At 36.3% G+C, this 14,387-nt stretch overlaps 3 protein-coding genes across 5 annotated transcripts; all 3 read left to right on the top strand.

The window, feature by feature from the left end:
* LOC104712040 (aspartyl protease AED3-like) lies at positions 3,777 to 6,288 on the top strand. Its single transcript, XM_010428836.2, has 3 exons — positions 3,777 to 4,324; positions 5,014 to 5,491; positions 5,799 to 6,288. Exons 1-3 carry the CDS (start codon positions 3,881 to 3,883, stop codon positions 6,152 to 6,154), a joined length of 1,278 nt encoding a protein of 425 aa, XP_010427138.1. The 5' UTR covers positions 3,777 to 3,880; the 3' UTR covers positions 6,155 to 6,288.
* On the top strand, positions 7,948 to 12,487 carry LOC104712039 (trihelix transcription factor ASIL1-like). Of its 2 annotated transcripts, XM_010433051.2 has the most exons (3): positions 7,948 to 8,578; positions 11,736 to 11,852; positions 11,925 to 12,487. In XM_010433051.2, exons 1-3 carry the CDS (start codon positions 8,174 to 8,176, stop codon positions 12,297 to 12,299), a joined length of 897 nt encoding a protein of 298 aa, XP_010431353.2. In that variant the 5' UTR covers positions 7,948 to 8,173; the 3' UTR covers positions 12,300 to 12,487. The 2 variants fall into 2 exon arrangements, with proteins under 2 accessions (XP_010431353.2, XP_010427137.1); XM_010428835.2 differs by lacking the exons at positions 11,736 to 11,852; positions 11,925 to 12,487 and adding an exon at positions 8,768 to 9,330 and having other exon boundaries at positions 7,957 to 8,695.
* On the top strand, positions 10,159 to 11,659 carry LOC104712037 (SAC3 family protein C-like). 2 transcript variants are annotated; one of them, XM_010428834.2, is made up of 3 exons: positions 10,159 to 10,456; positions 10,741 to 10,841; positions 11,160 to 11,659. In XM_010428834.2, exons 1-3 carry the CDS (start codon positions 10,210 to 10,212, stop codon positions 11,247 to 11,249), a joined length of 438 nt encoding a protein of 145 aa, XP_010427136.1. In that variant the 5' UTR covers positions 10,159 to 10,209; the 3' UTR covers positions 11,250 to 11,659. The 2 variants fall into 2 exon arrangements, with proteins under 2 accessions (XP_010427136.1, XP_010427135.1); XM_010428833.2 differs by having other exon boundaries at positions 11,152 to 11,606.

Here is a 14,387-nt window from a genome sequence, read left to right as displayed (position 1 = left end):
ATATCTAGGCAAAAAAATCACAGAATTTAATAGAAATTAATCACTTTTCCGCATATTACAAGTGATTTCCGATTATGCTAAAAATAAAATATTACCTAACTTTATCAGAAAAATTTAACTGAGTAATGACTAGAAATTTGAATATTTAAGTTCATTTCATATATTTCTTTTGTTGAATTGTATAGTTTTATATACTATAATAAATTTTTAAAATAATTTAGTTTGGAATCTTTAAAAATAGTTTAATTTGATATTTTTAAGAATATCATAGATATATGATAGATCAAAAAGTTAAAAATTATAAACACTCTAATTTGATTTATTATAGTACGGATCAATAATATGTCACTATAATATGAAAAATTTTCAAAAGAATATGGTTTCTTGCTATAGCACGGGTTAAAATTTCAAAAATATGATTTTTCAGATTAAATTTAAGTTTGGAATAATGTTTTTTGGTAGATTTTCTCGGTCACGATAATTTTGACAAACATACATTACATATTTGGTCCTAAAATTAATATGTGCTATACTATAGGTTAGGTTATAGAATTAACAATCAAAATACAATATATAATTTTAAACACTAAACAAATCAAACAAAATTAACAAACAAAAATTAATTTTTTTATCACACAACTTAATCTACATTATACCGCGGGTCAAAATCTAGATATAATAGAATATATCTTACAAAATATATGTTATTTTCATAAGCCATATTCAATATATGATTTCATGGTATAGTGTTTCATCTAAAAAATATTTTAAAACAAATAAAATAATCACATATATGATACCAAACAAACAAAAGGAAAAAATTTCAACCCGTGCTCTAGCACGGGTCATATTCTAGTAAAGTTGTTAAATCGTGTAACTTCCATATTCCTTGCAACCAGTTTTTTCTTTTCTTACAAAACGAGTGTGTAAACGAAAAGCAAAAACAAGCGAAACTACCTAGAACTACGTGTAAAGGGTCTAGTATTTATTTGGAAAAATGATTGTCATAATACTCTAACACATAGCCACACATATAAACAATATAAATGTCTTGTTAAGTACGTGAACTATTGTCATCACATAAGAACATCCATAAATAAACATAGATTATGTGTACAACACCATAAACATTCGAGGTATGCCGGAACCCAGCGTTGACCAGAGTTGACCGGCGTTGACCAGTATTAACCGGCGTTGACCAGAAAAAAATATTCAAAAAAATATTTTTATTTCTAAAAATAATAATGATTTTGTTTTTATGTATTTTTGATAAATAAATAAAAAAGATAAATGATTTGTATAATATACAAAAACAACATATAACAACAAAAAAATACAAGAAAATTATTTACCAAAATAAAAATAAAAATAATATAAAAAACAAAATTGTGGTATATAGAGTAACTAATTTTGTTAAGCCTAGGGGTGAACAACTCTCATTCATCCCTCTTAATTAACAAATCAGAATACAATAATATGGCATGTCATATCATATTTTTAAAAAGATATCTTTTATTAATAAAATTATGTTAGTTTGGGTTTACAAAAGAGTGATTAGGGTATACATTTTACAGTTAAACGAAATAATATGTCGGTTTGGGTTTACAAAAGAGTGGTTAGGTTTTAGATTTTCCTATTAAATAAAATTATATGCCTGTTTGGATTTATAAAAGAGTGTTTAGGGTTTAGATTTTACAATTAAACAAAATTATATGTTGGTTTGAGTTTATAATAAATGGTTAGGGTTTTATATGTGATAATTAAAAACTGTAATATAATATTAAAATTAACAATTTTAAAATTGATTGATCAACATATTCTGTTTCTTTAATTAAGATTTGTTTCCTTAATTTAAAGGGGATGAATAAGAGAGGTTCGCCCGTAAGGGTGAACCCACGAATTGTCTGTTTCTTAATACAGAAAATATACCAAAAATAATATAATAAAACTATACCACCAAAATTTGATGTGTAGTAGATTTTTTCATAAACAATTACAAATTTATACTCTTTCTATTTAAATATCATTTTTAATTTTGTATTTTCAAAAATACATAAAAACAAAAATTATTATTATTAGGAAAAAATTATTTTTTTTGAATATTTTTTTCTGGTCAGTTCGGTCAACGCCGGTCAACGCCGATAAATATTGGTCAACGTCGGTTAATACTGGTCAACGCCGGATTCCGGCTAACCTCGAATGTTTATGGTGTTGTAGACATAACATATGTTTGTTATGGATGTCCTTATGTGATGACAATAGTTCACGTAGTTAACAAGACATTTATATTGTTTATATGTGTGGCTATGTGTTGGTGTATACTTCAAGTAACTGACAATCATTTTTCCTATTTATTTCTTTAGCTCATGACCTCACACCATGAAAACTCTACCAAATTATATCAAAAAAACAAAAAAACAAAAATTAGTATCGAGGATATATATATTGATATATCACATTCAACTCTTAAGAAACAAATAATGGATATACTTAACACAAAAAAAAATCTTTTGAAATGAAAATAAATAATTGATGGACAGCATCACAGCACTATATAGTGAAGAAGAAGCCAATGTGAGATATGTAACCCACCACATGGTAATGAGTATTGAGTAGTTTGATACATTCCATAATAAGCTACAATACATAATGTATTTATGTCGGTCTTCCACTAGCCAGTCTCACGTGAAACGTTTGATATTTTTCTCAGATCTCTCTTATGCAAGACCGCTCCACATGTTCCTCTGTAATTCCCTCTAAAACTCGTTGTCTAAATTGGATATTTATCAAAATTTGTGAGAAGGAGCATCGGTTATCAATATTAAGAAAGAATATCATCATATCACCTATTATTACTCAAATCCCATATGTTATTCTAATAAACATTAATTATATATATATAAAAAAATATTAATTATATTATTCTATGTAATTTTTTAATTATGTCTTTTTTTTAACCATTGGGCCACAACTGGCCGGCCTATTAGCCAAATTCCTATATTCGTAGGAGCCGGGACTCTCCCGGTTGTTATGGTGTCTTCTACAAATAGATTTACCTTCTATCACTACACTAAGGTTAATAGTCAATAGACGGATATTTAATCAGCTAGACGTCCGGTTTGGTTTTTGATTCACATTCGACAAATGAGTCCAAATAAGCCACTTAAGGGATTATAAATCTGTGATGTTTTCTATATGAAAAAAAAGAAAGGAAAATATCTTGAGATAGCTCTTGGATGCTTCCAAACGTTGTGCATTTTTTCCAACGCTATCGTCCGTTGCCCGTGGCTCCATGCGAAAACTTCAAATACGCTTGTCGACTCTCTCTTAATATATCACCACAAGATATTTTCTCATGTTTGATCTTCCACGATATTTAAAACAGTACTTTTTAGCATGTCATGCATTATCAAATTGTTACAATTTAACTACGCTTAAAAATATAGTTTTTCATGACAAATGACAATATTATTCATAAATATTTTTTTCAGGCCACTATTTAAAAAATAAATCAGGTATTACACATCGCCTAATCAAAAGACTGAACATAATATATATATGAGTTTGTAAATAATACACAAGACAAAGTTACAAATTACAACCTCTATGAGTTTTGTGGATGGAGAGCAACGCATGTCGATCGAGCAGAGAAAGCCAATATTAGAGTGGACCCAAAAAACAAATAGAAACAAGGAAAAAATAAGAGATGGAATACAGTCTGTTCTCTCAAACTAAAGATAAATTAAAACCCACTCTTTCATTTTTTATATTCTTATTACTTTCTACACACTCATCATCATCACTCACTATATAAACACACACTCACACATTCACTCTACAAACACTAAAAACAACAGAGATCAGATCAAGATCTTAAACAATGAGATCCCATCTCTTGATTTTGTTGATCTCTCTCTTGATCTTGAAATCTGAATCCATAAACTGCGATGAAAACAGCCACACTTCAGATCTAAGAGTGTTCCACATTAACAGCCAATGCTCTCCATTCAAAACCTCTGCCTCATGGGAAGACACACTTCTTCAAGACAAGGCTCGTTTCCTTTACTTGTCAAGCCTCGCCGCCGCTAAGAAATCATCAGTCCCAATTGCATCGGGACGGGTCATCGTTCAGAGCCCGACTTACATCGTAAGGGCTAACATCGGGACACCGGCTCAGCCCATGCTCGTGGCTCTTGACACTAGCAATGACGCTGCTTGGATTCCTTGTTCTGGTTGTGTTGGCTGTTCTTCCTCTGTTCTCTTTAATCCTTCCAAGTCAAGCTCCTCTCGTACTCTTCAATGCCAAGCTCCTCAGTGTAAACAGGTAACTAATTATATCCTTATAGACTATAGTTATAATAGAAAATTAGATATGCCTTCTCTAGATGGACTTAAAAACTATACTAATTAAACTGTATTTCTTCAATTCAAACCATACCTAACTAATTAAGTTATATTTCTAATTTTGTTCAAAACAAGATCTAATTATCAGAACCTATATAAACATACTCAAATCCAACGAAAATAATAAGATCAGTTATTATTTAGTTTTAACAAAACAAGAACACCAAACCTGAAAAAACGAACCGAATGTCAGACGTAATACTTGATGATTTTTGGATGCATTGTAATTAGACAACAAAAATGTGAATGTGAACTTCATTTTGGCGTGTTATTACACCATGATCGAGAAGTCTAGTCACGGGTTTTGTACCATGAGTATAGTCACGGGTATTTTTTTTATATACAAAGAACTTTATAAACAATGCCAACTAGTAGGGCATATTTTACTGTCTGATCTATATTCTTTGTCGTCACGCTAGCTAGTTAGGTTTTGCTTATAATACAAAAAGGTCACTCACAATTACAATTAAATAACGTAAAACATAGTTAGTAGCGCCTTTAATAACGAGATCCAAGATGGAAAAAACAATTCTTTATGGGAAAGCGTTTTAAAAGTGAAAAAAATCCACTAAACGAAATATTAATCGATAAAGTTTTTTTTTTTTGCAGGTACCAAATCCAAGTTGCACCGTAAACAAATCATGTGGTTTCAACATGACCTACGGTGGTTCAGCCATCGAAGCATATCTGACACAAGACACACTAACATTGGCCAATGACGTTATCCCAAACTACACCTTTGGGTGCATCAACAAGGCTTCTGGATCATCGCTGCCAGCGCAAGGACTCATGGGTTTAGGTCGTGGTCCATTGTCTCTAATCTCACAGACACAAAATCTTTACCAGTCTACATTCTCGTATTGCTTGCCTAATAGTAAGTCTGGCAATTTCTCCGGATCGCTAAGATTGGGACCTAAGTTTCAACCAATGCGGATCAAGACCACTCCATTGTTAAAGAACCCAAGGAGATCATCGCTTTACTATGTTAATTTGGTTGGAATTCGTGTCGGAAATAAAATAGTGGACATCCCTACAAGTGCACTCGCCTTTGATCCGGCCACTGGAGCCGGAACCATCTTTGACTCCGGTATGGACTTTACAACCCTCAATACATTTTGTTTTTGTTTTGGCTTGAGATCTGAAAATAATCATATGAATGATATATGTCGTGAGAGGGAAGTAAGTAACCTATAGCTATTGCTCTCCCACGTGAAATGTGATATTTCTGGACTAAAATGATTTTGATTTTACTTATTAGAGAACCTATAATCAAAACTGATTATATAAAAAACGAATTAAGCAAATCAAAACAAAATTGGCCAATTCATAGATTTAGATAAAATTAACTTTCTAATTGTTGTTAAACAAAAACATTGCATGTATACATGACGCAGGGACGGTCTACACGAGGCTAGTCGAACCAGCTTACCTGGCTGTGAGAGACGAGTTCAGGCGACGTGTTAAGAACGCAAACGCAACTTCACTGGGAGGTTTCGACACTTGCTACTCTGGCTCCGTCGTGTACCCATCTGTGACGTTTATGTTCGCCGGAATGAACGTTACTCTGCCTACGGACAACCTTCTCATCCACAGCTCCGCAGGTAACCTCAGCTGTCTCGCCATGGCTGCAGCTCCGACCAACGTTAACTCTGTCCTTAACGTCATCGCTAGTATGCAGCAACAGAACCACCGTGTCCTCATCGACGTTCCAAATTCCAGGCTCGGCATTTCTCGTGAAACTTGCACCTAAGTCTTATTGGATTGTGTTTTTGTTTTTGGTCTATTTCGTAATGCGTTTTGAGCTTTTGAATCTTGGAAACTATATAAGTTAATGATTTTTGGTAATTCTCATATATATATGATTGTGAAATCTTTCGTCAAATTTTCTTTCGACTGTTCTCTGTTTCCAAAAAGGATTGTCATGAATTTGCCGATGCTGAAACTGTACTTGCAAAAACCTTTAGTTAAGTTATATGTTTCAAGAAGACAATCAAATAAATACTACAAGTCATAGGTTGCAAGTAATCTTGCAGAGAACATGGCGGGTGTTGTAGGGTTTGCTTTCGTCACAGAGACGATACTCTCGCATGAACCAACTGCTATAGGCCATCGCGGTTTTCTCGTTCTTTTTCCTGAAGCAATATCTGAATCTCATCGTTGCCCCAATTACTTCACCTGACTCCTTAGACAGGATCGGAGATCTACCTTGAACGAGTATCCGCGCTCCCTCACAATGAACTCCTTCCGCGTGGAGGTATTTCCAATTCCGTTTACCCAAGTAGAACCAACCACTCGCGAGGGTTAAGGATAGGATCTGTTGGTTGCGGAAGCAGCCACGGCTCTCGTGTGTACAACTCCTCCTCCATGTTGTCTACGATAAATCTCGGGTTTGCAGTTGCTTCCCCGTTTACCTTTGGTCGGAGATAACCCTCTATGATATCTTCGTCTGAAATACGACTTCTGACCTCGCCCTCTCTTACCATTTGTCTGAAAAAAATTATCAGATCCGCTAAACCTAATTCACCTATATATACATTGTATCACTTTAGATATTGCCGACGTTGTACTGCAATGGGTTGGACAAGGAATCACGTTTGGGATTTTTTTTTAAAAAAAAATTTAATTTTATATCTAAAGACTTTTATTTTATTTTGTAAAATTTTATTGTATGCTGTCTTGAAGTTGCAGGGTCCATCATTCCTTTGATAGAAAAACAAAGTGTGAAAGATAAAAACTTCGCCTAAAATTGGTCATTTTATAAGACGCCTTGATAAATTGCTAGAGGAGCTAGCTCAGCAAATAGTCGAAGATGTGTGGCATGTGCTATGATGACCAAAATAATTTACTTGTTAGAACAATAACCTGAAAATTTTCTGCAAGATATATACACTATTGATGATAAGAAAAAGTTAGATCGAACATCGGATCTTTATGCAAACATGAGAAGAAAAAGAGTGTGTAAAATAGTAGGGGGTGAGAGAGTGACAAGTGTAACCCCACTTCCATCTTGCCCTAATGGGTTTTGCGGTTTGGCTTGACATCAACGCTAACAGCCAGACTCACTCCACCATACACCCAAAAAGAGAAGGAAAAAAAAAAGCATACACAAAAAGGTTTTTATAGCTAAAATGAATAAAAGCATTTTGAATCCGAAGATTTTGAAATCATGATTGTTCACCCTTTTCAAAAAATAAAAATCAAAAGTAAAACCTTTTTTTTTCAAGTTGACGAAAAAAGAAATTAAAACCTATTTTTCAATGGTTACCCACTCTCTCTCTCACATTCTTCTTTATATTCTCCTCATTATTATTGTGACGGGTTGCTCCACTAACTTTTGTGAAGGGTAAGTAAAAGCCGGTACAAATATGCGTAAATAATTTTGTCATATATTCCATTTAACACTTCAACAGACTGTAATGTATACAAATCATAAATTGGGCACAAACACAAAAAAAAAAAAAAAAAAAAAAAAAAAAAAAAAAAAANAAAAAAAAAAACAGAGTAATATAAGTGAAAAACATAATTTTCTTATTGCTTTAAGTCACACGAGTCACAACCATTGAACATGCGAGAAACGCGTGTACCCTAACTCATTGGTTAGTTTGAGAACCAACCAGCAGCGTATTCTCTTACACAGTCTCATTGTCACTCACTTTGTTTCCCATCTTTATCAAAATATATTGCTAAAAAAAACTTCTCTTTCTTTCTCCTTTTATCTTCACTCTTTGAGTCTGCTCTCTGTTTTTTATTCACCTGAAGAAAACAATATATGGAGAACGGAGAATCTAACCAAGAAACTCCAAAATCACTTCTCCACCACGAAGAATCCCCAAAGAAACCATCTGTTTCCTCCGTCGTCGTTGATAGGTTAAAGCGAGATGAATGGAGCGAAGGAGCTGTTTCGAGTTTACTTGAAGCCTACGAGTCTAAATGGGTTCTCAGGAACAGAGCAAAGCTCAAGGGTCAAGACTGGGAAGACGTAGCTAGACACGTGTCGTCACGCGCCACTCACACCAAGTCACCAAAGACTCAGACACAGTGCAAGAACAAGATCGAGTCCATGAAGAAACGTTACCGTTCTGAGTCCGCTACTGCGCCTGATGGCTCCTCTTGGCCTCTTTACCCACGTCTCGATCATCTCCTCCGTGGAACTCAACCTCAGCCTCAGCCTCAGGCTGTTCTGCCTCTAAATTGCTCTGTTCCTTTGCTCTTACTCGAGCCGCCGTCTCCTGCGGTTGCTCATCCGCCGCAGGTTTCTTACGGATCTAACGGCGTTGGCAAGATTCCTAAGGTCTGATCGGCTAAACCAGTTGACAAGAGTTAACCAAATCTGGAATATTTTCTAAGGAAATTTGTTGTGCAGGAAGATGGATTCAAGCCGGAGGACAAACCAGGAAAAGCGACGGAGATGGATACAGACAGCAGTACGCCGGTGGTTAAAACGAAGGTGAGAGGGAAGAAAGTGAGGAGAAGATATAAAGAAGAGAAGGAAGAGATCGCCGGAAGTATACGGTGGTTAGCGGAGGTGGTTATGAGATCAGAGAGAGCGAGAATGGAGACAATGAAAGAGATAGAGAAGATGAGAGCTGAAGCTGAAGCTAAGAGAGCAGAGATGGATTTGAAAAGAACGGAGATAATGGCGAATACTCAGCTAGAGATTGCTAGACTCTTTGCTGTGGCAGCTTCTTCTGGACACAACAAAGGTGTTGATTCTTCCCTAAGGATCGGAAGAAACTGAGTTTATTTATTTTATTACAATTGACTTAAAAAAATGTTGTGTGTACATAACCAAGTGTTTTGTCAAAATTCCTCAGAGAAAGAGAGACTAATAATTGTTTCCTGGGATAGATGGCGATTTACACAGTTCCACCAACAAAATGTATGGTACTTGTCATATGAATATCATTAATCTTTAGTCATCCTAGATATGCCAATACTGTCTCAATTTTGTGTGTTGCAAGTGTTTTGACTAAGTGCAGAGAATGCTTGGTACACATAGTTAGGTACTTCGATCAGTTTGGTTGTTTTAGAGATTTGACTCAAAGAGAAAATAAAAGTCCTAGCAGCTAGGAACTAAGTGTTAGTGCTTTTTCTCTTCGCATTAATGGGGATTTTAACTATAATTGTGAATAATGATTGAGAGTTTAGACTGTTTAGTTGCATATATATGGAATGGGCCATGATGTAAGATTGCACTAGGAGTAGTGGTTCTAGTCTCTGTGTTTTGAATGTTAGCAGTTACCTCAAACCAGCATCACTTTTAATTATTGTTGTGGATAGTTGAGGAATAGACACCTAAATCCGTAGTGGTGGACACATTGTTGTTTGCTGTCTAGATAGTGGCCGTGACTGCTAGACCCACCAACCGGCCTAAGCTTTGACCTGTCTTAACTAGGGGTGGGGAAAAAATCAAACAACCCAAAAGGCCAAAACTGAAATGCTCAAATCAAAATCTAATTAGATTTTTGTTTAGAAAGGAACAAAACTGAACCAAATCGCAGTTGCACCAAAACCGAATTGAAACAAATCTAATTACGAAAGTTGAATGCTAGAATTGTTGTAGTCTTGTAGATTCTATGCAAATTTGTCTACAAGTCAAAACCGGTATAGTCATATTCAAAATTTCAAACTAAACTGACCCGGTTACCGCCTGATTTGTTTGATTGATTTATTGAAATTATAAAACCGGAATTGGTTTTGTTCCGGTTTAGTCCAGCAAATAGTTCGGTAATCGATTCGATTTGGCTCGTTTCTATCAGTCAGAGTCTCGTTGGGAGGGAAGATCTCGCGTTGCCTCTATAAGCCATGAATCGTCGTAATCGTGGTTCTTCTTCTTCTTCCTCTTCGTCTAGGGTTTCAAATACTTATGGGAATCGCCATTTCTCTGATAACCCGAGGGCTGGATCCGGCGGCGGAGCTACTGATTCTTTTCGGAGAAGATCCGATGTAGTACCAGTCAAACGAAACAATGATAAAGACGTATCAGACAATAAGGGCGAAGATCATACTGACGTCTCCTTCATCGTCGGAACTTGCTCTTCCATGTGTCCAGGTAATCGTCGACCGCTGATTAATTTGTAATTGACCTGTGATTCCGCCAAAATTGAACCCTATCCTTCACCTGAATTGAATTTGATCGATTTAGTAATTAGTACATTCCATTCATCAATTCATGATCCTTCAGTGTATAGGAAGTTCAGAGAAGTGTTAGATTTCTGAGTTGGGAACGATGAGTGTTGTCTTGTGCTAGGAGTTTAGGTAAAAAGTTACAGTTCAAGCAGCAAAGAGAGCTTGTACAGCTTAACCTAATGTGTGTGTTTTTTTTTGTATTAATAGAGAGGGAAAGAGTCACAAGAGAACGCTTGCGTGATCTTGCAGTGTTTGAGAGGCTTTATGGAAACCCCTCAAAATCATCTAAAGACCTAGCTGTTAAAAAGGTGCGCTTCACATCTCACAGCTTTGAAGTTTCCATTGTCTCTGGTGCTTATTTGGGAAACTTTCACCTTCATCTGCGGCTTTAGCTTTCTATATTTGATATGTCGTATCAGCTCTGCGAGAAAACTTGGGATTGAATGAAATTTTTAATGTTGAAATTCTTCATCTATGCAATTCATCCCTACTGAGAAATTTCTGAATGGCCAAGATGAATAGTTTTGTATTACTTACTGGGAGATACCAACTGCTATATAATAGGGCTATTTGTTCAATACCAAAGGTAGTTATACTCTTTCTCTGTGTTCTTGCTAGTTTTGCAGAACCCTTTCAGCGGCGGATGTTCAGGCATCGGATGTTCGACCGCTCCCAGTGTTAGAAGAAACCCTGAAATACCTTATAAGTTTGCTTGACTCCAGGGAGCACCCGTTTGAAGCGGTTCATGATTTTATTTTCGATAGGACAAGGTCTATTAGACAAGATCTTAGCATTCAGAATTTAGCCAATGAGAGAGTGGTCTACCTTTACGAGGAAATGGTATAGTTTGACTTGTTTCTTACTATTTTCTCTTTCCTGGTTCGGTAGATGGATTACACTGAACATGACTATCCTTTGTCGTTAGAATTGTTTTCCTTGGGTTTTGTTGCAAGTCGTTTGTGTGTAGATACTTTGAGTTAATGTGTTAATTGTAGATTTTCGTAGTCATAACCTTGTTCAGGACGCTCAGATAGGATCATATTTCTTCTTTTGTAATTTTCATAGAATTGTACCCCACTCTGATTGATCACCCTCTTCTGAGTTCTGATAGATAATCATGAATTTGTTTTATTTTTTTCAAGTGTTCCATTGATGCGATTATTATTGACTCCCGGATGGCTTCTCTAANGCCTCAGCCTCAGGCTGTTCTGCCTCTAAATTGCTCTGTTCCTTTGCTCTTACTCGAGCCGCCGTCTCCTGCGGTTGCTCATCCGCCGCAGGTTTCTTACGGATCTAACGGCGTTGGCAAGATTCCTAAGGTCTGATCGGCTAAACCAGTTGACAAGAGTTAACCAAATCTGGAATATTTTCTAAGGAAATTTGTTGTGCAGGAAGATGGATTCAAGCCGGAGGACAAACCAGGAAAAGCGACGGAGATGGATACAGACAGCAGTACGCCGGTGGTTAAAACGAAGGTGAGAGGGAAGAAAGTGAGGAGAAGATATAAAGAAGAGAAGGAAGAGATCGCCGGAAGTATACGGTGGTTAGCGGAGGTGGTTATGAGATCAGAGAGAGCGAGAATGGAGACAATGAAAGAGATAGAGAAGATGAGAGCTGAAGCTGAAGCTAAGAGAGCAGAGATGGATTTGAAAAGAACGGAGATAATGGCGAATACTCAGCTAGAGATTGCTAGACTCTTTGCTGTGGCAGCTTCTTCTGGACACAACAAAGGTGTTGATTCTTCCCTAAGGATCGGAAGAAACTGAGTTTATTTATTTTATTACAATTGACTTAAAAAAATGTTGTGTGTACATAACCAAGTGTTTTGTCAAAATTCCTCAGAGAAAGAGAGACTAATAATTGTTTCCTGGGATAGATGGCGATTTACACAGTTCCACCAACAAAATGTATGGTACTTGTCATATGAATATCATTAATCTTTAGTCATCCTAGATATGCCAATACTGTCTCAATTTTGTGTGTTGCAAGTGTTTTGACTAAGTGCAGAGAATGCTTGGTACACATAGTTAGGTACTTCGATCAGTTTGGTTGTTTTAGAGATTTGACTCAAAGAGAAAATAAAAGTCCTAGCAGCTAGGAACTAAGTGTTAGTGCTTTTTCTCTTCGCATTAATGGGGATTTTAACTATAATTGTGAATAATGATTGAGAGTTTAGACTGTTTAGTTGCATATATATGGAATGGGCCATGATGTAAGATTGCACTAGGAGTAGTGGTTCTAGTCTCTGTGTTTTGAATGTTAGCAGTTACCTCAAACCAGCATCACTTTTAATTATTGTTGTGGATAGTTGAGGAATAGACACCTAAATCCGTAGTGGTGGACACATTGTTGTTTGCTGTCTAGATAGTGGCCGTGACTGCTAGACCCACCAACCGGCCTAAGCTTTGACCTGTCTTAACTAGGGGTGGGGAAAAAATCAAACAACCCAAAAGGCCAAAACTGAAATGCTCAAATCAAAATCTAATTAGATTTTTGTTTAGAAAGGAACAAAACTGAACCAAATCGCAGTTGCACCAAAACCGAATTGAAACAAATCTAATTACGAAAGTTGAATGCTAGAATTGTTGTAGTCTTGTAGATTCTATGCAAATTTGTCTACAAGTCAAAACCGGTATAGTCATATTCAAAATTTCAAACTAAACTGACCCGGTTACCGCCTGATTTGTTTGATTGATTTATTGAAATTATAAAACCGGAATTGGTTTTGTTCCGGTTTAGTCCAGCAAATAGTTCGGTAATCGATTCGATTTGGCTCGTTTCTATCAGTCAGAGTCTCGTTGGGAGGGAAGATCTCGCGTTGCCTCTATAAGCCATGAATCGTCGTAATCGTGGTTCTTCTTCTTCTTCCTCTTCGTCTAGGGTTTCAAATACTTATGGGAATCGCCATTTCTCTGATAACCCGAGGGCTGGATCCGGCGGCGGAGCTACTGATTCTTTTCGGAGAAGATCCGATGTAGTACCAGTCAAACGAAACAATGATAAAGACGTATCAGACAATAAGGGCGAAGATCATACTGACGTCTCCTTCATCGTCGGAACTTGCTCTTCCATGTGTCCAGGTAATCGTCGACCGCTGATTAATTTGTAATTGACCTGTGATTCCGCCAAAATTGAACCCTATCCTTCACCTGAATTGAATTTGATCGATTTAGTAATTAGTACATTCCATTCATCAATTCATGATCCTTCAGTGTATAGGAAGTTCAGAGAAGTGTTAGATTTCTGAGTTGGGAACGATGAGTGTTGTCTTGTGCTAGGAGTTTAGGTAAAAAGTTACAGTTCAAGCAGCAAAGAGAGCTTGTACAGCTTAACCTAATGTGTGTGTTTTTTTTTGTATTAATAGAGAGGGAAAGAGTCACAAGAGAACGCTTGCGTGATCTTGCAGTGTTTGAGAGGCTTTATGGAAACCCCTCAAAATCATCTAAAGACCTAGCTGTTAAAAAGGTGCGCTTCACATCTCACAGCTTTGAAGTTTCCATTGTCTCTGGTGCTTATTTGGGAAACTTTCACCTTCATCTGCGGCTTTAGCTTTCTATATTTGATATGTCGTATCAGCTCTGCGAGAAAACTTGGGATTGAATGAAATTTTTAATGTTGAAATTCTTCATCTATGCAATTCATCCCTACTGAGAAATTTCTGAATGGCCAAGATGAATAGTTTTGTATTACTTACTGGGAGATACCAACTGCTATATAATAGGGCTATTTGTTCAATACCAAAGGTAGTTATACTCTTTCTCTGTGTTCTTGCTAGTTTTGCAGAACCCTTTCAGCGGCGGATGTTCAGGCATCGGATGTTCGACCGCTCCCAGTGTTAGAAGAAACCCTGAAAT

The sequence above is a fragment of the Camelina sativa genome, chromosome 9, assembly GCF_000633955.1.
Source record: "Camelina sativa cultivar DH55 chromosome 9, Cs, whole genome shotgun sequence".
NCBI lineage: Eukaryota > Viridiplantae > Streptophyta > Magnoliopsida > Brassicales > Brassicaceae > Camelina > Camelina sativa.
This window is presented reverse-complemented; position numbering and strand designations above follow the sequence as displayed.